At 32.6% G+C, this 24262-nt stretch overlaps 2 protein-coding genes across 2 annotated transcripts in view; one reads left to right on the top strand and one right to left on the bottom strand.

The window, feature by feature from the left end:
• LOC140438229 (carboxylic ester hydrolase-like) overlaps nucleotides 1–1756 on the bottom strand; it is a 56149-nt gene extending 54393 nt beyond the window's left edge. The window contains exon 1 of the mRNA XM_072527930.1: nucleotides 1646–1756. Within this exon, the coding sequence (XP_072384031.1) occupies nucleotides 1646–1699 (54 nt within the window). The 5' untranslated portion in view covers nucleotides 1700–1756. The remainder of the gene's footprint in view (nucleotides 1–1645) is intronic.
• Nucleotides 1757–12595: 10839 nt separating this feature from the next.
• On the top strand, nucleotides 12596–13474 carry LOC140438646 (histone-lysine N-methyltransferase SETMAR-like). The gene has a single exon (XM_072528301.1). The coding sequence runs from the start codon at nucleotides 12596–12598 to the stop codon at nucleotides 13472–13474; it is 879 nt and encodes a 292-aa protein (XP_072384402.1).
• Nucleotides 13475–24262: the final 10788 nt, after the last annotated feature.

The raw sequence follows: 24262 nt of genomic DNA, 5'->3' as shown, positions 1-24262 counted from the left end.
ACAGAAGACTAAAATGGAAGAAAATTAAGGGGAAAATATAAAAAAAGTAAAGCAATATGTGTTACTGAGTTAGGGATCTGTAATACCAAAACATTACACAATAAATAAAAAGTACTAGAGATGTGGTTCTAGAAAACAAATTAAGACTCCCTAGCTTTAAACGAAACCATTGTTTAAACTAAAAAAAACCAAAGAAGAAATATAACTAGAAAAAAACCTGTGATATTACACAGGTTGATGGAGTTGATAAAAAAGAAAGAGCAACCGGAGCTATAAGTTATACATCGACCGCCAATAAAATAAAATTTATTTTTGCGGTAATGAGAAGCTATATTAGAACGAAATATAGATAGGTAAAATTAAAAATAATGAGCAAAGAAAGATCTTAATCATCGTTTATAAATCGAACAAGGATGAAAAAGCAGAACAAAAAGAACATTTTTGGAAAGAACCATCACGATTAAATGAAGCTAGCAAGGAACATAATATGTTGTAAGAGATCCTAATGGCAGAAGAGGCAAAAGAGATCACCAGGTTACATCAGTAATAGGAAAATACAGAGAATCAACAAGAAATAACCAGGGAAGAAGACTCCTCGAATATTGTCTAGTACATAACCTAATTGTTAGACATACTATCTACGAGAATAAAGACATATATAAACATACAAGAAAAGAGCTCAGTAGAGGAGAAGTCTATTATAAACTGTTTACTGACACAAACTGAAAACAAATAAAAAATAATTGATGTGAGATTAAGACGTGGATAAGAAATAAACAGCTATCATTATCTGCTGGTAGCAATAATAAAGAGAAAATAAAACACAAAAGAAAAAGACAATAATAGTGACTTAATAAAACAGTATAAAACAATAACATCGTACGGATTGAAAAATAAAACAATAGCCAAGAAATACTCTAAATCAATTAATGAAAAAATGGGAATAAGAGACTCACAAACAGATACAGACAAAAAATGTGTAGTGAATGGCAAACACTGAGAGACATAATGCTAACTACAGCAAAAAATATGTGGTTTAAATTAAAGTTACAGTAAGAACAAAATAAATAAAATAACCGGAAAAAATTAGACGTCAAATACAACTAAAAAAAATAAATGAAGAAAATATAAGTAATAGAGCAAACGAAAACTATAAACAATATAAAGAACTGAGGAAAATAATACAAAATGTAATATTCGAAGTAAAAAAACGATCCTGTAAAGATTTTAAACGCAAATTAGAAGCAGGTGCAACCAAAAACTATTTTATAAAGTTTTAATGTGGGTGGTTTACACTGTGGTATCCAAGAGGCGTCAAGAGACCAAGAAAGCTTCCCAATTTAAGATGGGACTATAACATCGTGGGATAAATGAAGAACGATCATGTAAGGGAGGTTTTACCATAATAGTTAGATTACGCTGATGATGTTGATTATACAACTTCAACAAAATTGATGTGGTTAAAAAGCTATCAACTAAAATAAATTGGAGATTAGGGCATTTCAGAAAATGCTAAAATTCGCCTAATGAATTTATTAATAATTTCAATAGAATTTAAGAGAAAATGCAGATATAAAGTAATTTTTATATTTTATTTAAAAATAAAACTATGTGTAACTTCAATATATTTTTTTAATTTACTCACTGCAAAAACTACAAACACTAATTGCAATAACACTACGACGATTTTTAAATGCATGGCCGTACAAGAATGGTGTTCGTATTTTACTAAAAACAATAACAAATAAACAATGCATTCATATAGACCAGCATTATATAAGCAAATACTTACTTCTAACTACATATTTACTTCCGTCGAATTACAGTTTAAAGTTGATATTATAATTAAAATAATAAATGACTGTTGAAGATTATAGAGGCAAAGAATAATTAATTAAAGGTTTTAAAATTTTAGGAATACACAAATTTCCCGAATTTGACCGTGAATTTAATGTTTACTGTATAATCTACAATGATTTCAACTACTATTAAGAATAAACCGCGATGACAATTAAAAATATTTCATACTTTAATTTTTGACTTTCACCTCTGAAATCGTTCTTAAAATACAAACTAAACTTATTATTTTGTTTTCTGTCACTTGGAATTTAAAAAATCTGTTTATAGTTTAATTTTAACAGCTTAATTGATTATGACAATTTGAACATAAAATAAACATTCTTCAGTATTCCAGCAGAGTTCATTGCGATAATAAAACAAACTTTGATCTGAAGCTATTGTCTTAATAGAGAATAGATTAACATAGAATGGAATCCTGTAACACTTACAAAACACAGTATCAGAAAAATAGCAGTACCATTCATAAAAGGATTATCGGAAGAACTTAAAAAGATAGGAAATAAATTTAACAGTTCAACAACATTCAAAACAACAATCACATTGAAATATGTTTTTAATTTAAATCTAAACCTAAAAATGAACAAAAAAGAACAAAAAAGAACAAAAAATTTTATTTATAAAATACCTTATGAGTGTGAATATTTTTATTTAGGAGGTGAAACGCCAAGACCACTAAATGTTAAAATAAGTAAACATCAATATTGTATCAAAAATAGATAATTTGATAGACTTTATAGACTAAATTTGGAAACACGCATGGGAAAATGAACATAGAGTTCAGCATAAAAATTCAAGCATAATCCTAAAAGAAACAGATGTTTAAAAAAGACAGATCAAAGAAGCGCCTCTTATTTGAAACTCATTGCGCCACAAAATTCTCGGCATAATGCAGTCACATCTGGTTACCCATTTAAAAAGAGAAAATAAATAAGAAGAAAATACCCTTTTTAGTAAGTCAATAACATACCGAGGCCACATTATAATAACATGCATGCAAAATCAGAGTTTGATGTTAATATTGAAAGTAAACTAAATGTAAGACCAAATACTTACCATATCGAGATAGTATCATGAGGAATTTTCCCGGTTTTTTTCTCATGATTTACTATAAGTTAATCAACAGGAGAATTTTAATGCCATCAATGCATGTGGTTGTCTTTTTAAAGAATAATCACATGTCTTTTCTGGCTGGCTTTCTTAAGTGGGTGATCGACGTGCGAGCCATAATACCGCAGTTTAAAGAACGACGGTTTTACTCGCGGCTCGTTGGTGCTGATCGACTAGCGAGCAAAACGGTCATTGTCAACCGTCCACAGCTAACATATTGTGTTCAGACGAGCCAAGTAAAAAATAAAACAAACTGACGAGCCGCGAGCCAGGCTCGTAGGTATATAAAACCGCGGTATTGCAATGATACACTGACGAGCTTTACCGACGAGCCACAAAACCGCAGTTTTACTCGCCTGTCGATCATGGCCTTTAAAGGCCCGTCGTAAAGCTCGTCAGTGTATCATTGCAATACCGCGGTTTTATATACCTACGAGCCTGGCTCGCGGCTTGTCAGTTTGTTTTATTTTTTACTTGGCTCGTCATTTAAAACCGCGTGTGTATCACTACTGGCGAGCAAAACCGGCAGTTTTCAAAGATCGTTGAAGTGAAAAGATCAGTTTTTAATCATGGATATGCGAACTCTCAGCCACGACTTTTTATTAGAATTTATATATTGTTTACGAGACTGTGTTTGTTTATGGAAATGTACATCGCCAGAATACAAAAACAAAACAACTCGACTTACCGCATATGTTAAACTTTTAAATACCTAACGTCTAGGGCGTCTCCGCTTTTTTTTTGTAATTTCGTAGTATGCTATAGCGAGGTAACATAAAACTTCACTTTCAGTTGAACACGACATGTTAGCTGTGGACGGTTGACAATGACTGTTTTGCTCGCTAGTCGATCAGCACCAACGAGCCGCGAGTAAAACCGTCGTTCTTAAAACCGCGGTATTATGGCTCGCTCGTCGATCACCCACTTAAAAGTTAATTTTATGTATGTAATCTAATGATCCATCCCAGAAACGGAACTCAAAAATATTGAAAAGTTACTTTAAAATCATCTACTTTAACCACAGATAAAATTAAATAAAAAGAATTTTTTGTTAAGTAAAAAAAAACAAAATTCGTTTAATTTATTAATGTTTTGTATTTTGAGAACGGTGTTTTAAGTGGAAGAACTCGAAAGTTAAAATAAACGTATTTTAAAGTAACATTGTGGTTTATTCCCAATACAAATATATTAAAAAATACTTAGTATACAGACTAAATTTCTAATTCAAAACGAAATAAAGATACAATCCATATTATTAAAAAAGCTCACGCAGTAATATTAAATTAAAATAAAAAAAATTTCATAAAAAATTGTTTAGATACTAGCACTAGTAGATGATGTCGGCATTATCGCTAGAAACTTTATAACAGCAATATTTAATGTGATACCAGAACAAAATAGTAGCAAAAAATTATTCAACCGAAAATTCAATATCTGAATATTAACTACAGATTAAGTCCAGAAAATTAAGGCATCTGAATCAATCAAATAGCCACCGTAAGACCAATATTATATATACATATATACATATGTATATATATATATATTATATATATATATATATATATATATATATATATATATATATATATATATATATGTTCGGATAAGTTTCCGCGGTCAGATAAATGAAAATTACTGAGTTCTCGGGAAGAACCGCGTTGAGAATTTAAAACTCGACGTTTCGGCACCCATTTTGGAGCCATTATCAAGAGTGATACGGTTCGGTTCGAGTTCGGGGTCTCAATCTGCCTACTCCCCTCACTCGAGACGCACCAGTATCGTGTTCTTTATTGCAAGAACTGTCTCTCGGCACTGAGGTCTCAATCTGCCTACTCCTCAGTGTCGAGTGACTGTCAAAATTAAACAAAATTTGTTTAATTTACTAATGTTTGTATTTTGAGAACGATTTCCGAAGTGGAAATTGAAACGTCAATAAATGTATTTTAACCTTTAATTGTGGCTTATTCCCATTTAAATATTAATTGATTCTTTAATTATTATTATTTGTATTGAAAAAAACTGTAACTGACGATAATATACACAGGCCAACGATGAAAAAACTTTTTCACTAAAAATACCCTATTCTAATGTCTTTCAGGTCGCTGAATCAGTGACTGTCACTCGACACTGAGGAGTAGGCAGATTGAGACCTCAGTGCAGAGAGACAGTTCTTGCAATATAGAACACGATACTGGTGCGTCTCGAGTGAGGGGAGTAGGCAGATTGAGACTCCGAACTCGAACCGAACCGTATCACTCTTGATAATGGCTCCAAAATGGGTGCCGAAACGTCGAGTTTTAAATTCTCAACGCGGTTCTGCCCGAGAACTCAGTAGTAATTTATATATATATATATATATATATATATATATATATATATATATATATATATATATATATATATATAAACCTAGAGCTAAGATTAATAATATTACAAGGTTTAATATTAAATTCAACTGTCTTCCAGGTTAAACAACGTCGATTATCATTGCGCCGAGCTTTCCACATCCTCTTTGATATCTTCTTCAGGGATTTCGATATCGCAATCTCCTGAGTGCCCTGACACTGATCACTAACTAATGCATTACTCTTACTGGGAACTGAGGACGATTCATTTATACGGTCGATAGTGACGTGGTTTGGGTGGAGATTGGCGTGGGTGTTAGCGTGGAAATTGGCGCAGGGATTGGCGCGGAGGTTGATAAGATTATTTCCAATAGTAGGGTTTTGATTGGCAAGTGGAGAGGACTTGCTTTATAAGTCATCGCTTTAAAAGAGAGAATTTGGCCTTTTTTCAATTTCTATGACTTCTCGAATAATTTTTGGTTAATAGAACGGAGTGGAGGCTATGGTTCTAAAGTTTTCAAAATCAATTTTGTGACCGTATGAAGATGGTATTGAGCTGAAATTGAGTCGGAATTGTGAACGGAAATTGAATGTTCATAAATCCTATTTTGGATTATACGATTTGTTTGGCCTATATAGGATCGGGAGCAGTCTGCACAAAGAATTTCATAAACTACGTGTTGTTCATTTGGAATGTTGTCTTTGATTGATCGGACAAGAGATTAAAGTTTTTGTTGGGGGGTAAATATTGTCTTCATTCCTCTTGTTTCACAACAAATATGATAACTTCAATCTCCATAAGAAAGTTAAAGAATTAGCTGGGGTAGCAAAACAAAAAACGTCAAGCATACTATTGGACAAACAAGGAAACATTTTAGTGGAGACAGAACAAAAATTAGGAAGATGGAAAGAATATATAGAGGAATTATTCCATGACCAGAGACAGGAAAATATATATGAAGATAATCAGAGTAAAGACGAGGGACCTGAAATAACAAAGTCAGAAGTTATGCATGCAGTTAAGTCCATGAAAAATAATAAAGCTGCTGGTCCAGATAAAATACCAAGTGAATTGCTAAAACTGGTCAATGAAAAAAACATAGATCTTTTAGTCCAACTACTGAACACAATCTATACCACAGGAATCATTCCACGTGAAATGCTGACATCAACATTTATTTGTCTACCAAAGAAAGTAAATGCCAAAGAATGTAGTAATTATCGAACGATCAGTCTAATGTCATATACCTTAAAAACCCTGCTAAAAATTATCCATAAAAGAATACATGCTAAGCTGGAGATGGATATTAGTGATTCCCAATTTGGATTTCGGAATGGAATGGGCACAAGAGAGGCACTATTTTCTTTTAATGTGCTGACCCAAAGATGTTTGGATATTAATCGAGATCTTTATGTATGCTTTATAGACTACAACAAGGCATTCGATAAGGTAAAACATTACCGACTAATAGAAGTACTCAAAAACAAGAATCTGGATGTGAGGGATGTAACATTGATATCAAATTTATACTACAGCCAACGATCAAATGTGAAAATTGGAAGAGAAGTGTCAGAAGAAGTGGAGATAAGGAGAGGGGTCAGGCAAGGTTGCATACTCTCGCCGTTATTGTTTAATGCTTATTCTGAAGAAATCATACAAGAAGCTTTGGTAAACGAGACAGTCGGCATAAAAGTGAACGGAAGTTTAATTAACAACATTAGGTATGCCGACGATACAGTCATAATAGCCGACAACTTGGAAGACTTAGAAAGAATAATGAACAAATTATTAAGATATAGTGGAGAATACGGACTCTCTCTTAACATCAAAAAAACCAAATTCATGAAAATCAGCAAGAACAACAATACAAACGAAATATTAACGGTAGGCAGCCAGCAGATTGAGAGAGTAAAAAGATATACTTACTTGGGAACGATAATCACGGAAAATAACGATTATACTGCAGAAATAAGAGTCAGAATTGAAAAAGCACGTGCCAACTTCGTGAAAATGAAAAAGATTTTATGCAGCAAAGATCTGACATTGGCCCTCAGAATAAGGCTAGTTAAATGCTATGTACACAGTGTACTCTACTATGGACCTGAATCATGGACATTAAACCGGAATACAATAAATCGACTTAACGCGTTTGAAATGTGGAAATTTAGAAGATTGTTAAGGATTCCATGGGTAGATAGAATCACGAATACAGAAGTGTTAAGGAGAATAGGCAGAGAGAGGGAAATGGAAAATACAATAAAAAAAAGGAAATTGCAGTATCTCGGACATGTAATGAGAGGCGAAAGATACAACATCTTGAGACTCATAATTCAAGGAAAAGTAGAGGGTAGGAGGAGCGTAGGAAGAAGACGCGTTTCCTGGTTGAAGAACCTGAGAGAGTAGTTTGGTTGCAGCTCAAGGCAATTGTTCAGAGCAGCTGCCTCGAAGGTCAGAATAGCCATGATGATTACCAACCTTCGTCGCGGAGATGGCACTTAAAGAAGAAGAAGAAGATTCCTCTTGATTTAAGAATTTTGTTGATAAGGTTCTGAGCCTTTTGATTGAGATTGAGGGGCAGATTGATAACTGTGGATGTTTCTTTTCATGTGATTTCCGTGATAACTGTTTTGAATGAGGGCTTGTTTTAAACTAGAGAGCTCAGCAGGTCTACTTGCATCATAGCAAAGGATGATGGAATTTAAAATATAAAATTCGAAAACTGATCAAAAAAAGTATATAACAAAGTTACTAAGGACGTTTTGATACTTCTTTATACATATCTCTTATAATATTCTTGGATACATACTCCTTGGGACCTTCTTTCTTAGTAACCGCCAACCACAGAACCTCTGGAGAAACTCTATAGGACGTTGTCTCAGGATCAATCCATACCATTTGAGCTTTGGCTTCATTATTCCTGTTTTATTTTGCCAGCTGCTTGGTAACGTGCCGAATTGATGGTTAATATATTTGTCTAAATTTCATTATTCTAATAAGTAAATATTAAATCATTCTATATAAACACTTTAATTATTATAAATATATTCTAAAATAGCTTACGACGCATTCAATTTGACTTACAGTAAAGCCGATAATAAAACCCATATTCAAGCATACTCATACCGAAATAATATCCTTTTGTATGCTTTAGAAGTTCTACCAAAATTATACGTAAAATATTTGTTGTGTTATAATCGTTTTTGCTCTGTACGAAAACAACCGTCAAATAATAAACTCATTAATTAGAGAAACGAATTGTCTGCAAATATCGAAAATTCATCAAAGAAGCGTTACACCATTATGAAATATCCTTTCCGTCAAAAATCAGATCATCAAAAAATTGACCTTTGTTAGTTATTGGAATATACTTTACCCGATACTTTGTTATTGGAATTTCTCTTATAAATAGGCCAGCGGTGGCAATCCTATTGCAGAAGAAGCTGTAATTTGGGAGTTGTGTCACCGCCTTTGTTAGTTGAATTACCCAATTTAGCTGGTAAATTTAAATGCATGTATTTCTCAGTATGTCCGTTTTATTAATTTTTTTTTCTACCTTTACCGTCCAAACTTTTATTTTCGTCTTTCTATCGATCCAAATCTCATTTTTACTTTATTATAGGGTTCAAGATTTGAATGGTGTCCAAGCCAAATTCTTTTTTAATTAAGACCACTTTTTCTCACTCCATTCATCATAAGAAAGTTGACTATATAGAGATGAGTGTCTTACCACCCGGCTAAATAGCGGAAAGGATAGAAGACAGATTAAGTTGTGAGATAGTACGAGATAAAGCTAGTTATTAGACGTGGCTATTTGACTTCAGTCATAATTATACGGATGACCTCGAAAATATTTTATTTTAATAATTTTTGATGTTAGAATAAATGATTGAATAAATTAAGATATATTATAGTAAAAAACATTAATTAGTAGCGATTTTAAATTATAAATCTTTAAGTTTATTTAATAATAAAAATAACTCAACTGAAATATTTGACTAAACTAAAGGTATGTATGTTCTGTCCGAAAACAATTATTGTATGTGGAATTGGTGTAATAGTTAGAGACGTGGTCTATTGACAAGAAGATTGGGGTTCAATTCACATCAAGGATAAAATTTTTGTTTTACTCAATCAAAAAATAATAGGAAATATGATACATATTACGTAACAAGTTTTCGAAAAACTCATTATTTACAATTTATTCTTATTCCAATGTTATAAAATAGAAATACAAAATAATTCAAATTCAATTCCAGTTTTACAGTCCTCAGTTGTGAATGCAAAATAATCCGGTGAAGACTGTTTAATGTCAAACCCATCAACAAATTCTCAGTGTTAATACAAATTTCTCTGTGCAGGTAGATTTACAGTTCTCTGTCCTCTGTACAGTTTATTTTTGTAGAATTTTTACTGATTTAAACATTCTTTAAACGTTCTTTTAATTTTGAAAAATTTTTACTTTATTTTCGAAAGTACGACGATACTGTTTTTTCAATAAGATATTTATGTTTAACAACACTTTTAATACTAGTAACGACTGACATAAATGTTTAGTGATTCAAAGCAAAACGATCAGCGCATAATTTCAAATTATTAAAAAAAAAAGAAAACCACATGTGGGTTTTGAACTCTAATCGTCTGCGACGTCTGTGTCGCAGTGTCGAATTCTTACCACTAATCCACGAAGGATTGATAATTATTCTGTGACAAGAGTGTATGAAACTCCTCAAATCATAGTAGAAATTATTCTTGGCTAATAATTTAAAACTTTAGATTAAATAATCACTATTAATTAAATTATTTTATTCACACTTTTGCTTTATTGTGGTCAATCAATTTTTACTTTATGCGAAATTAAAAAATGGAAATAGGTCACACATACGACGTTACACATAATAATTATGACCGAGGTGATTTAGCTCGAAGCTAACGTCTAAAGGTGTGAGACTATCGATAGTGGTAATGTAATGTAATGTAAATTATAGGTCTCTACCGATTATTTCCCACCTCTACGAGTTTCATCTCTTTTTATTTCACAAGGTAACTGTGTTTTCTATCTCTTACGTTAAAAAGCCGGGTGGTAAGACACTCATCACTGTCATTTTTTAGTTTAATCATGTTTGTGTAAGATAAAAATCTTTTCTCTTTTTTTCTCTCATTTTTTATATATCCTTTTTTTGTACACAGTTACTAATATACTTCCACTGTACAGCAATAAAACATAAATTTTAAAAAAATTGTAACACGATAAACAAATACCATATATAATTTTTTAGTCTGTGCCTACCTCATAAATTACTGGAAAGCACTTTTTTATATATTCTAACGCGTATACGTCCATATAAAATATTGGAGCAGTATGTATAAAAAATGACAATAACAAATAGCCGCTGCGATTTTATATTCAATCCGAATAATTGAAATCCTCTTCTGACGGCCAATAAGGCGCAAAAATAGGAAAAGGATCGGTGAAGCAGTAGAAAAATTTGTGCGGGCTATTGAAAAATTCATCCCTTCGCACGGTAAAATGCCGGCAAATATCGATTATGGATGTAGCAGATGTGACCGGCATAATTTTCTTTACTCGAACCAGTTCCGAACACCAAAACTTTTATTAGGGACGTAATCGCATAACTTGGAATGTGATTTAACATTTGGCCGTCGACAAGTCGCCTTTCCAGTTAACTTTTGGCGTCCGACATTTGCCGATAACTTCTCTGGTGGAGACTGGAAGAACCGGCTTGGCAGACGGCATCTACTTCACTTTCGAATAGTTTCTAACTTTGTTGTTTCATTATTGAACACTTTATTAGAAAAAACAAAATAATCATTGTAAATGCTTAAATAAATCAAACGGTTTTGTTGTAAGTACATATAACATTTGTTAATATGAAATCATAAATTGAGGCTAATAAGTGTTACATATTTCGATATTATATAATTATGTCCTTAAATATCGGTAACAACACTAAAATTAACAACCAAAGTGATAACAAATAAACTGGATAAAATTATAACACCAACAAAAGAACAACAAGGTTTTAGGTCGGGAAGATCACGCACCAACGATATTTTTATAATGAGGCAAGTGCAAGAGAAATCATTAGAATACAACAAACTGGCATATCTATGTTTTGTAGACCTTAAGAAGGTATTTGACCAGGTCAAATTAAAGGACGTTATTCACTTATTGTACGCATGAGAGATACCTCTAGGAATAATCAAAACGATCGAAAATATCTACCAAAACAACACAATAAAAGTAAAACTAGAAGAAGAACTAACTGACCCCATTAAAGCTGGCAATGGGATAAGACAGGAATATTCCCTGAGTCTTCTACTCTTTAACTTTAATATTCTTCTTCTTCCTACTTTATAAATAGGCTTAATGCCTGTTTTATTTCGGTTTTTAGCCTCAATTGACGTTATCTGTCCATCTTTTCCTCGTTCGTCCAAATGATCTTCTTCCATTTGGCGATTTATCTCTTGCTATTCGTAATATTCTATTTTCTGTCATTATTTCGATGTGTTGATTCCATTCCACTTTTCTTCTTTTGGTCCACGCGTTTATTTCCTGTATACCACATCTCGCTCGTATTTCCTCACTTCTTACTCTGTCTCTTAGAGTTTGGTTTGTTATTTTTCGTAAGACTTTTATTTCTGTTGTTTCCAGTAGTCTTTGTGTTTTCGCCGTATCTGCTCTTGTTTCCGTTGTGTACGTCATTATCGGTCTTATTGTTGATTTATATATCCTGGTTTTCGTTTCCGTTGTGAGGTATTTGTTTCTCCAGATTGTGTTGTTGAGACATCCTGCTGCTCTGTTTGCCATGTTCACTTGTTCTTGTACTTCTTCTTTCACTTTTCCGTAGCTTGACAGTTTTATTCCCAAGTATTCGTTCGTTATATTCCGGACATTCGGTATAACAAAATTTATTTAATTTTTATTCTTGAACGTTTATACCGAATTATTTTTTTGCAGAATAAATACTTTTGTGTCGTTAAAACATATCATGGTTAGAACAATTTTTTAAATAATCTAGTTGGCGTGTATAGGTTTTGACAACTGTCACAAAAACCAAGCAATTAGCACTGTTGATTGTAAAGAATCTTGACAAGAACTTGAGATTTGGTGAGCTTTAGTGGTAAACTGTAAATTTTTAGTATTAAAAATTCAAAACAATCAAAATGGCACCACCTCGTAGATTAGTAGACAAATGTGAAGCAATTTTAATATTTAGCGAAGCAGGCCGTAACTACCATGAAGCTGTGAGAATATTTAATGAACGTTTTCCGAATCGTCCAATTGATCGACATTACTATAGACACCAAATTTTGTGAAACTGATTCTGTCGAAAACAAGAAACGGGATGGTAGAAAAAAGATTTCTGAGGAAAAGCAAGTAGATATTTTGTCTCAATTTGTAGTAAATCCATCCAGATCAACTAGAAATGTTGCTCGCGAATGCGAATTAAGTCACAGGATTGTCTTAAACATTTTAAAAAAGCAAAAATTTCATCCCTATAAGATGAAAATGGTACACGAATTGACAGAGGATGATCCAGATCGACGACTGCAATATTGTGAAACTATGGATAATAATATTTCACAAGATCCAAGTTATTTAAGACATTTGTATTTCCGATTCTATTTAAATGGTCATGTACATCGACAAAATGTAAAATATTGGTCTGACGAAAACCCTCGATTGTTTCGAGAGTGTCATACTCAATTTCCCACTAAATTAAATGTTTGGGCAGGTGTACTAGGGGATCACATTATAGGCCCTTTTTTTATTGAAGGCAATTTAACGGGGGAAAGCTATCTTAATCTATTGGAAACACAAATAATTCCTGCAATTCATGATGTGCTTAGAAACAATCCAGGCGAATTCACCCAAGATATTATTTTCCAGCAAGATGGAGCTCCGCCTCATTACGATGCTGGCGTTCGAAATTTTTTAAAAAATTTGTATCCGAGAAGATGGATTGGACGTCGTAAATTCATTGAATGGCCACCAAGATCACCAGATCTTACTCCTCTAGATTTTTACCTGTGGGGTTACCTTAAATCCAAACTGTATGGGGGCGAGTTGACGACAGTTGATGAACTCCGTCAAAGAATAATCAAAGAATGTGATAGGATTGATATGAAGGGTTAGGGAGGCAACGAAACAAAGAATCTACTTCTGCCACGAAGTAAATGGAGAACATTTCGAGCATCTCCTGCAGTAATTTAAGTTTTCTTTAGGGTAATTTGCCAGTTCCTTTAATTTTAAAGATGTAATTTAATACATTATTTTTTGTATATTTTATTTTAAATAAAACCATTATGCCATACAAAATTTCAAACTTATACATTTTAGAATTCTTCTTTTCAAACCCTTTCCAACGAACTATCGCACGACCTCCATTGCCATTTAAAAAATCTGAGGGGGTAGCTGTCAAGTGAAGGAGATGAAAGGGGTAAAAATTTTTTTTATGTTATAAAATACCTCTATTAAAATAAAAATTGACGGGTCCGGGCGTTTTTCATCTTTGTCTTAAATAACGAAGTTCACTAAGGGGGGTAAGACTTAATATCCACACTGTATATGCTGGTTTGTTGTATTCCAACTTTAATATGAATGTAATAATGAAAAAAGAACTAAAAAAGGATACCAAATGGGAAAACAACAACAAATAGTCTGTTATGCAGACAACGCAATACTACTCTCTCAAAGTAAAGTTTATTTACAACGCATGCTGCACCAATTTAATATAACCACCAGAAAATTTAACATGTTAATTTTCCCAAAAAAAGACAAAATGCATGGTTACAACAGCAAATTTACTAAGATGTAAATTGGAGTTGGTTGGATGTAAAGTGGAAGATCAAGTCATTATCATCATCATCATCATCAACCTTTATGCGTCCACTGCTGGACATAGCTCTCCCTCAGCTCTTACCATCTGCCTCTGTCATGTACCACTTGCATCCAATTATTGCTAACGCACTTCAGGTCGTCAGTCCATCTAGTTTGTGGACGTCCTCTGCTCCGTATTGCTTCTTCCCTTGGTCTCAACTTTAAAATACGTTTTGTCCATCGGTTGTCTGATAATCTGGCGGCGTATCCTGACTAATTTCATTTTAATGATTCGGTCTCCTACCTTTTTTGTGAGTATTAATAGTTCCGCTCTATAGGTACAGGTAACACACATTGGTCAAAGATTTTCCTTTTAAGGCATATGGGTAAATCTGATTTAAACACATAGTTTAATTTACCAAACGCTGTTTAGGATAATCCTATGCGAGGTGGGAGCTCACATGTCTGGTTATCTCTGCCCAACCGAATTTCATGTCCTAGGTACTTATACGATGTAGTCTGCACAATATCCCTTCTATCAACAGCAATATTTCGATTTAGCACCAGATTTGTCATTATTTGCGTCTTGTTCATATTAATCTTTAGTCCGACATCCAAGGAAGCGTGATATAATTTTTCAAACATTATTATGGCATCATTCATACGATTGGCAATAAGGACGATATCATCTGCAAATCTCAATTGACTGAGCTTCTTTCCATTTATGTTGATACCATGCTCGTTCAGATGTGCCTTCTTACAAGTATGTTCTAAAAGTGTCGTAAATAGCTTTAGAGAGACTGTGTCTCCTTGCCGTACTCGCTGTATACAGAATTTATTTGTTCCTTGTTCAGATAGTCTTACGCCAACTGTGGCATCTTGGTAGTTATATTTGATTATGTTAGTGTAGCGATGGTCTATTCGGCATTCAGGAATAGCACACCTTCCCACGCCAGCTCATGGATTTCCCCAACCTCCCATCCCCATGGAAACCATGTCCAAACCCAAAGCATTCACATCTCCACCCTTTCCTCCCCCTACTTCCAAACCAACTCGCCAACATGCACTAGCTAAGCTTTTGATGGCTTAAAACCCCAAAAGTTATTTTCCATGAAAAAACGAAACTATTGAACGGCCCTCAGGCTCCGGCAACATCCCCAACCAAGGTAGCGGTTGGAACAGGTAGCAGAGGGTGATAAGAATCCCCGGAAAAAATCAGGCTACTACAAAGAGCGACAAATGCATATTACTTCATACAATGTTAGAACTCTTATATCAGACCAAAAGATGATAGAACTGGAGTAAGAGCTGAAAAACATAAAATGGGACATGACATCATCGACACCATCGTGAAATAAATGAAAGGCAGAATTTACAAAACAAGTATCGGAATCAATAAAATGACGCACGCTGCAGAACCACGACCTGACACAGACAGAACAAAAAGGAAACAGCAGAGGTGAGAACACTTAAAAAAATGATAAGAACTAAGAAATATAAAAGTAGAATGGAACGATCATGAAAGACCATGAAGACGATGGAACGACAACTTACTGGAGTCACATTGAAAAACATACAGAGTCATGTCTACATAAAAAGAAGAAGAAGAAGAATATCAATCATATTTTCTTATAATAAGATATTATTCACAATAGTATTATTATTGGTATCAATAGTTAAGGACTTTTTCGAATAGTATGGATACCCAGAGGGTAGTAGAGATACCTTGTGTGTAATAAGAATTGACACCTAGCAATTTATGTCAAACCTTCCTTTTTGCTTTTGATTTCTGTAAGAACTGTGGGAATCATGGATGTCTATCCTTCTTTTGTTCTTTGTTTTTTTCTCAGAATGCTTGCGAGGATTCATGTATTAAAAGGATAATACATGATGTTCTTCTTTGTCATTAATTTTGTCTCAATAATTAGTTTTTCTAATCATTTTGTTATTTTTGCCGTGTATCCAAAGTATACGTATATATAATGTAGGACTCATTTATTTTTATTGTTACTCCCTGTTGATCTTTAGTTATTTTGTTGATATTCTCAACATCTGTTTGTCCTACACATCTAGAAAGCATATATTTTTATTAGCTTGACGAGTTTTAACGTCCATGTCTCAGATATAACAATAGAAAAGATAAATGTGTTTAATTGTTTTACTTTATTTTAGTAATAGAACGTGATTTTACTACCGGTGATTTAATCAAGGTGATTTAAAAATCACCAGTAACCAACAGTTCCGTTCTTCTTCTTCTTCTTCTTCTTCTTTAGTGCCTTATCCGGTCCAAATGTTGGTGATCATCAAGGCAATCATGGTTTTGCTAACTGCTCTGCGAAACAACTCCGCGGAGGTCATCCCAAACGACGGTTTTTTAACCACGAGATAAGACGGCGTTCCGGTCCTCTCCTGTCAAATACTTTACCCTGCATAACGAGTTGAAGAATTCGATATTTTTCTTCGTTCAGCATGACGTACCAGAAGTACTCAAGCTTACGTTGTTGCACTAAATTAAGTACTTCTTTTTCTTTCCTCATGTACGGTAGGACCTCAACGTTGGTGACATGGTCCACATATGATATTTTTAGTAACCTCCTGTAGATCCACATTTCGAAGGCTTCAATCCGCTTTTCTGTGGCTTGCGTCAGTGTCCAGGCTTCAACTCCATATAGTAACACTGGAAGAATGTAGTACCTCACTATCCGCATCTTGATTCCCAAACTGAGATCACTGCAGCACAGCAAGGATCTCAACTGAATAAATGTAGACCGTGACATTTCAATTCTGGATCTAATCTCTTGAACGTTGTCTCATTATGAGTTAAGGGTAGTTCCGAGGTAAGTGGATCTCTTCGCTACCGGCCATTAACGCCCTGGGATCTAAATTTGCACGGCTGACAACCATGAATTTGGTTTTCTTAATATTATGGTCCAGTCCGTATGTTCCGCTCACAGTTCTCACTCGGTCTAGTAAGGCTTGTAGATCATTTAAGCTGGTTACTAGTAACACAGTGTCACAATTCCGTGCTAACTACAATAACCGTTATCAGTAACCCATATGTCACATATCAATTTCATAATCACCATCTCACAAAACGTTTTTTATATAATCAATATTATGATTTTTGCGATATAAAGCTTTAATTTATTTTAAATTTGCGTCATATAGTTCAGCAGTAGTTTTATCTGATTCATTATCTGTACTTACAGCTATTCAAAAACCGCAACTACCATGTAGTATTTCTAATTCATACATTTTTTTAATTAAGAAATGCTTATTTGAAATTAATAAATACACCCAAAAAATACAATTGATGTGGATCAAAGCACATTTAGGACTTACATATAATGAACATGTAGACCAGTTAGCTAAAAATTTCATCATTCATGGAACACTAACCAACTATCATCCTTGCATTATAGATGCTTTTGCTTTTTCGAGAACTGAACAAATGAACAACTGGAAAGCACACTGGAAAAAGTACTGTAGTATTTCAACAACACAATATAGTTTGATACAACCAAATATTCCAAAAAAAACCTTGGTTTAAGAATTTCATCCTCCCTCGCAAATATATACCTACCATCAGTAGACTTAGATTTGGTCATGCATGTTATCCTGCCCATTTACTTAAAATAAATATATTAGATTCCGATATTTGTCAAGAATGTCAGATTAAAAGTGACTTAAACCACATATTTTTTGAATGTCAAAAGTATAAACAACCCACCAACAACCTAATTAAAAGAATGATGGACAAGAACATCCTACTTCCTGTTAATATTCTTCTTCTACTATCACTTAATGAAAAGAAAATGTTTGACTGCTTGATAAACTTTTTGTCTGATAGTAAAATATGCCTGTAATTAGATTTGTAACCTATGTTTAGAAAAAAATTAAAAAAAAAGAATTAAAAAAGGAATATAAAAAAAACACTTCAAAAAATAGATTAAAAAAAATAAATTAAAAAAATAAATAAAAAAAAGATTATAAAAAATATATTAAAAAAAATAAAAAAAAAAGAAAAAAATAGGAAAAAAAAATAAAAATATAGTAAAACAATCACTAAGAGGATTTAAATCTCCGAGGTGTTGAATTGGGTTTATATCCTAACGTAGTGATTAAAAAAATATATTACCATAGTTGTATTTATTTACATAGTACCTAGGTAGATATTTTTATTTGTAAGATGTATATACTATGTATTTCACGTCTGTCAAAAACTGAATTATAATAAAGGTATAATCGTATAATATAGTATTTATTAACATAGTATGTACATTAGCTAAGCACGGAATAATTATATTATTATTATTATATTAATCATGTTTCACTAATTCTTTAAATATTTATATGCATATTTAAATTCGATAATAAAGCTCATGCTGATTGTGACTGGCTAAATGACCAATTGTCCAAGCCAAGAACAAAAAAAATATTTTTGCGATGAACGTGATTCGAGAAACGGTGACTAACATGAGATTTAATTGAAGTAAATTTTGGGAACAATGATATACGAGATATTGTATGTTATTACCTATTACTACTACATTTAAATGATTATTTTAAAATAGCGTCATTGAACGTATTGAATATTTTTTTTATCATAAAAACACTCTACAAAGTTTTTAAAAAAATTTAAGTGAAACTCTTAAAGTAAGGAGTTAATTTTTAGTTTCCTTTTAAAATATCGCGTTGTCAATTAAGTTTAATAGTAATTTAAATAGATTACTTTATTGTTAGTAGTGTAAATTTGCGTTTGTTAAAATCGCGATCGTATTGTTAAGTTTAAGATTACTGTAACTACCTGTTAATGTATATAAAAGAACGGTAAAACGGTCACCCTTTAAAATCACCGTTATTAAAAAATCAAGGTTACTGATCACGGCGTGATTTAAAAATCACCACGTTTACCATCACTAGTTTACTGTATTGGAATTTACGAGTTTCTCCACATACAAGTTAATTTTTTAGATGTGTTGCATTTTATTATCAGTCTGCTTGATTTTTTTGTCACAGCCTCCTTTATTTGTACTGAAGAATCCGAGATAGTCAAATCTCTTTAACTTCGTTAACTTTTTTGTTATTTGGACGAGCTCCTTTTCTGAGCAGGCTAATATTAAGGTATTATCTGCATATCTTAAGATCGCATTAAATATATATATATATATATATATATATATATATATATATATATATATATATATATATATATATATATATATATATATATATATATATATATATAGCTTTATGGAGTTTTTTCTTGAACCATTTAATATAAAATTAGTATTTGTTGGGTTTAGGTTCAATAAGTAATATTAAGTTTGAAACTAGATTTTATTGTGCCATTGAAATCAACATTTCGGCAGGAAACCCTTCCTTTGTCAAAATTCTAAAATGTAGAGGAACATTCTAAAGTTTAGGAACAAAAAGTTATTGTAAAATTTATAAAAAAAACTTACCAAAAAGTAAAACGGGACCCTGACATTACTCAATTGACAGAAGTAAAAATTGATATCTGATATCTCATGAATTACTGTCATTAATATTATTATTATATTATTTATATATATTATTGTGATTTTTAAAGTCTTGGTGCGCCAAGCAATAATTAGCTAATTAATTTTTTTGATTAATTAAAATTATTTAAATGATATGATTATGACTCTATCACAATTTTTAATTCTTTTATCTCAGGGTTAAATTCGTGCTTCAATATCTATGCTATTACATGTGAAAGGTAAGGTCCAAAGAATGCCGGAATAATAAAAAACACATATGATCTAACACTATATATTGAAATAAAAATAATGAAATAATTCACACTCAAAAGTTTTCAATAAACAAATCTCATATAATGATTCTCAAAAATTTTGTTCTACATACGAGAACCATCAAATTTAATGGTACAAACAATATTAATTGAAATCTCAAAATTCCGAACTATTCTAACTCTCCTAATCAAAATATTTATATCCTTTCTAAATTAAGTGTAAAAATTGTGTTATCAATAAAAGAAAAAACTGCAGAAAACAAAATATCTCTCTCTGATGATGAGTGGTCCAAATCCTTGTTCCTTATAGACTGTATTATCTCCTCTCAACCGCTCCCTATGTAATCAGCAATCTTACACAGATTGTTGCAAGTATATCGTCCTTAATGATCTCCTTCAAAAGCACAAATCATTCAAATTATGATAGCCTTTTCTCCTCTCGATAAACTGAATCTCTCGTTGGCCCGAGTGAAAAATGACTCTTGGAATATCTTCTCTTTACGATAAACTGAATCTCTCGTTGGCCTGAACAGTGACTCTTGGAATATAAGTAGAGAAATATGACTTACAATATTTTGCTGCTTCAGCTCCTGTCAGATACACTAACTCCACAAAAACTCACTAACATTCCACACTACTGCTTGCTACATTTCAGGAACCGCCAGAGAATAATCCCTGTTCCTCTTACAGACTTGGAAACCAACTGACTCTATCTTTTTTCTCTCCTCAATCTCGCTAAACTTTCTCCCATACACTTATCCCACCTTTTTCAATCTCCGCCAATCACAACTCGTCACAATTCCCCCATTTCTTCATTTCGATAACAAACAAATTTTTACCTATAATTATAAATTTCCTAAAACTTATTTACAAATAATATTTTTCTATAAATCTTAAAAACTAACAAAAACCTCTTTCTATAATCCCTTCTATTGTCTTTAATCACTGCATTAATGGATTTTGAAAAACCCCGTTCAATTCTTTGGCTTTCACTTAAACTTATGCGGGTCACTCACGTATAACAAAGAAATGATTGATGTAAAGCTTACATTTTGTTTGGTACAGGTAATTCAAAGATTTAATAACTTTCCTTCTCCGAAATGTTTGTTGGATATTATCCTACTTATCTGAATTATTTTAATGTTTTTGAACTTTGAAATATTTTTAAACAAACCAATATTTTCTTGATTTTACATATCATAACAAATCCCCGCCATTTGATCTGCCGAAAACTCTTTGTTAAATTTTAAAATGACAAAAGTTTTCCAGGATCAAATCATTTCATTATGTTATTAAAATCTATTCATGATATTGATAGATGTCGTGAATGTTAAAAATACCCCGTATATTTCCGGTCTCTATGTGCGCTAATTCATAACTATTCACCCCATTTTCCGTATTGACCCTATATGGACCTTCAAATATCGGCATCAATTTAGCACAAACACCATTTTGTAAATTCGACACCCTCAGTGCCTTCACTAAAACTTTATCTCCTTTCTGGAATTTGATCGGCCTTCTTCTTCGGGTTCTCTCTTGTCTTTGGAGATATTTCTCTCCACTTCGTCTCAATCTTCTTTGAACCAACTCGATCACTTCTTCGTATTGTCTGGGGGCGGTGTCTTCCCACGGTCTTGTAGGCATTGTTCCTTTCATTATATATAAAGGCGTCTCTTTGGTAACCGTATTTGGAGCACAATTCAAATAGGTCTCGATCTCAAACACTTTTCTGTCCCAATGTCGATGATGTTCTTCCGCGGCAATTCGTAGAAATTTTGTGACTTCTTGTATAAAACGCTCCGATGGATTGCTCTGTGGATGACGGATGCTTATAAATTTTGTATCGATGCCCCTCTCTCTTAATTCCCTTTTAAAACGTTCGTTCCTAAAATATGTCGCATTGTCCAATAAAATATTGTCTGGTCTTCCCACCGTTTCTACAAAATTGTCTATTTTCCTAAGTATTTCAATTCCTTTTGTGGTTCTGCATGCGTACAATTTAACATATTTTGAGAAAAGATCCACCATAACTAATATGTGTTTATTCCGTTGAGTTGTTGGTATCAAATCGCTCAACATATCAATAGCAACAATATCCAGTTTCCTCCGAGCTACGACGTTTTTTGTGACGTTTTCATTTTTAAAGTTCCTACTTTTACACTTTTGGCATGTCACACAATTTCGAGTCACCTCTTTGGCTATTGTATAGTCCTGTCGACAAATGTAGTTCTCCCTGAACATAAGCCACACCTTTCTACTTCCAATATGTCCGTTGTCACAGTGTAACTTTAAAAAAACTTCTTTTGCCATTTGCTCCGTGATTACATAGAGTTCTTTACCATCGACCCTCTTAAAATATAGGTTATTTTCTTGTTCAGCCCTTTGTTCGTTAGTATTCCTATTCGGAGGATTTTGTGCATCTCTATTCCTGTTGTGATTTTCATATGTTCTCTGTTGTGTGTCATTCCTGTTATCGTAATTTTGTTGTCTATTGTAATTATTGTAATTTCTCGGCCTATATTCGTTTGTTGATCTGGGATGTCGGTTTCTCTGGTCATAATTTGATGAATACCTTCTTTCCGGTCCATTATATTGGTCATGTTGTCTTCTATTTCTCATTTCTTTTCTTTTCGCTTCTTTTAATTGAAGGAATTGGCACAAACTATCAATATCTTGATAGTTTCTCAAAATCACGTGATCTTCCAACGTTTCCTCAAAATGTCTGCTGATCATTTCTACCAGCTGTTCGGTAGAATATTTGTATTCTAGATATTTTGAATTGTTATATATTTGCAAAGCATATCTTTCTTCAGATATTCCCATTTTTTCGTGATATTTTCCATTCTGTAGCTCTTGGTTGATTTCTCTCTGTTTATTTTTCCCCCAGAAATAGTTGAGAAATTTATTTTCAAAATCTGTCCAATTTTCAAACTCATCTTCCTTGCTTTCATACCATAACGCTGCTCCTTCTTTCAAATGGTTTCTAATTGTTTCTTTGCAATCGTCAAAATATCTAATATGTTGTAATTTGGTTTTCAAATTTTTAACAAACGGTACTGGGTGTGTTTTCCGAATATCCCCGCCAAATTGTATTTTCGCCTCGCTTGTTCCATGGATGATAACTTCTTTTCTCTCTACCCCTCTTAGTTCAATTTCTGCCATTTGTTTTTCATTTTGCTTTAATCTTCTTTCTACTTCCTTCCTGTCTTCTTGTAATGCCATTTCAAATTTTTCTTCTAACTGTTCTAATTCCTTTTTCTGGACCGTCTTACTATCTTTCATTACATTTTCAAGTTTGCTTTCTAATTCCTCCAAATTATCTTTAATTCTCATTTCTTGTTCTTTCATATCATTTTTAATTTCATTAATCTCTTCTATTTGTTGTATCAGTTCTTTCTTTATCCCCTCAACACATCCTCTAATTTCCTGTTCATAGTTTTCCAGACGCTGCTCTATATTGCTCATTGTTTGTTTTGTTTCCCGTTGGTTTTCTTCCATTTTTAGTGATGTTTCTTTTTGGTTTTTCTCTATTGTTTGTTTTGTTTCTTGTTGATTTCTATCCATTTTTAGTGATGTTTCATTCATTGTTTGTGTCTGTATTTGCATCATTGCTAATAATTTCTCTATTCCTGATAATTCTTTTTTTTCCTCAACTATTGTAACATTTCCTTCATTATCCGATCCTTCTTCAACAATTGTTTCCTCTTCTCTGTTATCCTCCTTCCTTTCTTGCATTTTGCTTTGACTCCTTGTGGTCGACATGTTGTTTCTTTTCTTTACTGTTTTTGTCCCCGCCAAATGTGAAATTTTACAACACTCTATATGTTTCAGAACACGACAATATTTCTCCCCAAATGTATTAAATTTTCACGACAAATATCAAATATGCAATCAGTAAAATTCAAATAATTCAAAATAAATATCAAATGTACGATTGGTAAAGAAAATAAAATCAAATAATTCAAAAGCAGTAAATATCCACTAACTACGATCAATCAATAAATCAAATTTATATTCTCTGGAAAAATTGTCAAAATACTTTCAAATTCCCTCAATGTTATATGTTTTTATCTCTGGATCACCTGTACTTATTCCAGATCTCTTTCCCTTCCTTCAAATGTAAAGCTGCGATATTTTCAAGCCCCACGTTTTGGAAGCCAGTTATTGTGATTTTTAAAGTCTTGGTGCGCCAAGCAATAATTAGCTAATTAATTTTTTTGATTAATTAAAATTATTTAAATGATATGATTATGACTCTATCACAATTTTTAATTCTTTTATCTCAGGGTTAAATTCGTGCTTCAATATCTATGCTATTACATGTGAAA

This window comes from Diabrotica undecimpunctata, chromosome 4 (assembly GCF_040954645.1).
Source record: "Diabrotica undecimpunctata isolate CICGRU chromosome 4, icDiaUnde3, whole genome shotgun sequence".
In the NCBI taxonomy this organism is placed as follows: Eukaryota; Metazoa; Arthropoda; class Insecta; order Coleoptera; family Chrysomelidae; genus Diabrotica; species Diabrotica undecimpunctata.
The sequence above is the reverse complement of the archived record's forward strand: the minus strand, read 5'-3'. Positions and strand labels throughout refer to the sequence as shown.